The sequence below is a fragment of the Saccostrea cucullata genome, unplaced genomic scaffold, assembly GCF_032062105.1.
Source record: "Saccostrea cucullata isolate Sc308-1 unplaced genomic scaffold, CSIRO_AGI_Scuc_v1 ctg13241, whole genome shotgun sequence".
Taxonomy (NCBI): domain Eukaryota; kingdom Metazoa; phylum Mollusca; class Bivalvia; order Ostreida; family Ostreidae; genus Saccostrea; species Saccostrea cuccullata.
The window spans coordinates 32,376-34,871 of record NW_026928477.1 but is presented as its reverse complement, the minus strand read 5'-3'; the positions used below and the strand labels follow the sequence as shown (position 1 = coordinate 34,871).

At 39.7% G+C, this 2,496-nt stretch overlaps 1 protein-coding gene across 1 annotated transcript; it reads left to right on the top strand.

Moving 5' to 3' along the window:
* The first annotated feature begins 592 nt into the window (after nucleotides 1-592).
* LOC134277715 (uncharacterized protein K02A2.6-like) lies at nucleotides 593-1,696 on the top strand. Its single transcript, XM_062760036.1, has one exon. It carries the CDS (start codon nucleotides 593-595, stop codon nucleotides 1,694-1,696), a length of 1,104 nt encoding a protein of 367 aa, XP_062616020.1.
* Nucleotides 1,697-2,496: the final 800 nt, after the last annotated feature.

Genomic DNA, 2,496 nt, shown 5'->3' with positions numbered 1-2,496 from the left:
GGAGAGTAGCCGCCCCTCTGAAAAGAGCACTTAAGGATAAGATACAGGAATTGGAGAAACTGGGTGTCATCGCTAAAGTGACACAGCCGACAGAATGGATAAGCAGCATGGTTGCAGTGAAGAAACCGAATAAGCTTAGAATATGTATAGATCCCAAAGATCTAAACAAAGCACTGAAGCACTCTCATTATCCAATGCCAACTATCGAATAAATCCTACCACGCCTCAGCAAGGCTAAGGTATTTTCAGTCCTTGATGCTAAAGACGGATTTTGGCAAATAAAACTAGACAAGGAAAGAAGCTTCCTTACGACGTTTTGGACGCCATTTGGAAGGTACAGACGGATCCGCATGCCCTTTGGAATATCTACAGCACCAGAAGAGTATCAGCGAAGACAACATTATGCTCTCAATGGACTCAAAGGAGTAGATGTCATAGTGGATGACATACTTGTTTTCGGCTGTGGAGACTCTGAAGAAGAGGCCAAAAAGAAGCAAAAGAGTATTGGACTTACAGAGAAGAAATTACTCTTCAGAACGGCCTACTTTTCAAAGGTTTTAGAATCATTATTCCAAAACTACTAAGATCCAAGATGATGTCTAAAGCACATTCTAGTCACCAAGGTATTGAAGCTTCCCTTCGTAAAGCCCGAGATTCTATCTACTGGCCAGCAGTGAACAGTGAAATCAAAGATTATGTACAACAGTGTAGCATCTGCAATGAATTCCAGTCAAAACAAACCAAGGAACCCTTAATGATACATCCGATACCAAAGCTACCATGGAGCAAAATAGGAACAGACCTATTCTCAATCAGAGACAAGGATTATCTCATTACAGTCGACTATTACTCTGACTTCTGGGAACTCAATGAACTCTCATCTACTTCAGCAGATACCATCATCAAATGTTTGAAGGAGCACTTTAGTCGCCACGGGATTCCAAACACTGTCATAAGCGACAATGGGCCGCAATTTACAAACGACGCGTTTAGGAACTTTGCAGATGAATGGGATTTCGAACATGCAACCAGTTCACCCTACCACAGCCAGTCAAATGGAAAAGCGGAATCTGCCGTGAAAATAGCAAAAGGGATCATCAAGAAATCAATGAAGGAAAAGGAAGACCTCTGGAGAGCCATATTAGACTGGAGAAATACCCCAACTCAAGACATGGGATGTAGCCCTGCTCAGCGGCTAATGTCAAGAAGAACAAGATCATCCCTTCCAATCGCACACCAGCTTCTTAAACCCGAGATTCAAAAAAATGTACAAACCAAGATCAGGATCAAGAGACAGAGGTCGAAACAGTATTATGACAAAGGAACAAGACCACTAGCGGAACTATGCACAGGTGACTACCTTCGAGTCAAACCTACCAGACTCGGAGACGACAAATGGAAATTTGGAAAATGTGTTAAAAAACACACACTACCGCGCTCATACATAGTGGACATAGATGGAGTACAGTATCGGAGAAACCGAAGGGACTTGAGATTATCCAGAGAAGTTCCACCTCCTGAAGACCTACATGTGGACGATCACCAGGACATCAACAGTCATGACAAAACGAATGGGCCGACAGTGAAAGACAATGAAAAACCTCAGGAGAAACATCAGTTTTCGCAGCCAAATGTCCGCAGGAGTTTAAGAACAATAGTGCCACCTAAACACCTCGCCGATTACGTGTGCAAATAGGTTATTTTCCATCAAGACTGTAAATATGTATAAAGTTGTAGATCTGTTATGTTAATGATTTTTTTTTCTAAAAAACAGTGTTTCGCTTAGCCGTGGACCGTGGACAATAATTTGTTTCTATCATTCAGAACATTGTTTGGACTATAATTGCTAATTTTTTATATAAATTGTATTTTGAATTTTTATTCTGTAAAAAAGAGGGGATGTTATGATATATTGACATTTAAGACTCTTGACACTATCCCCTATGTGATGCACATGCGCATACTTATTCTGTATCAATCATCAATAAATTAGTCCCCCCTCTATGGTATCCTTGACCCAAGGACCTTGAAATTCATAATTCTGGAAGAAGGCCCCTCGTTCATTATAGATATATAGGTAGTTCATCTGCGTAATACCAATGAACAAAGAACATTTTCTTTGATTTAATGTACATAGTTTATTTAATACCCATGAGCAGAGAAGAAGACTCTCAAAGAATTAATATTTTTTCACTGTATAATCAATAGAGCCCCACCCTAACACTGGACTAACTGACCCCGGGGCCTCAAATTTCACAATTTTGAAAAAGGCATTCATTCTCATCACAATTATGTACTTAGTTTATTTCATACCCATAAGCAGAAAAGATTTTCTAAGAATTAGTTCATAATTATAACTATGAAATCAATTGAGCCTCAATCCTAACACCAGAACCCATGACCCTGGAGCCTTAAGGTTATCCGATCCTCAGGTTCTAAAAATCAGGCATTGATTAATTGAAAATGTTCACAGAGATGTCTCTAAATTCTCAAAGT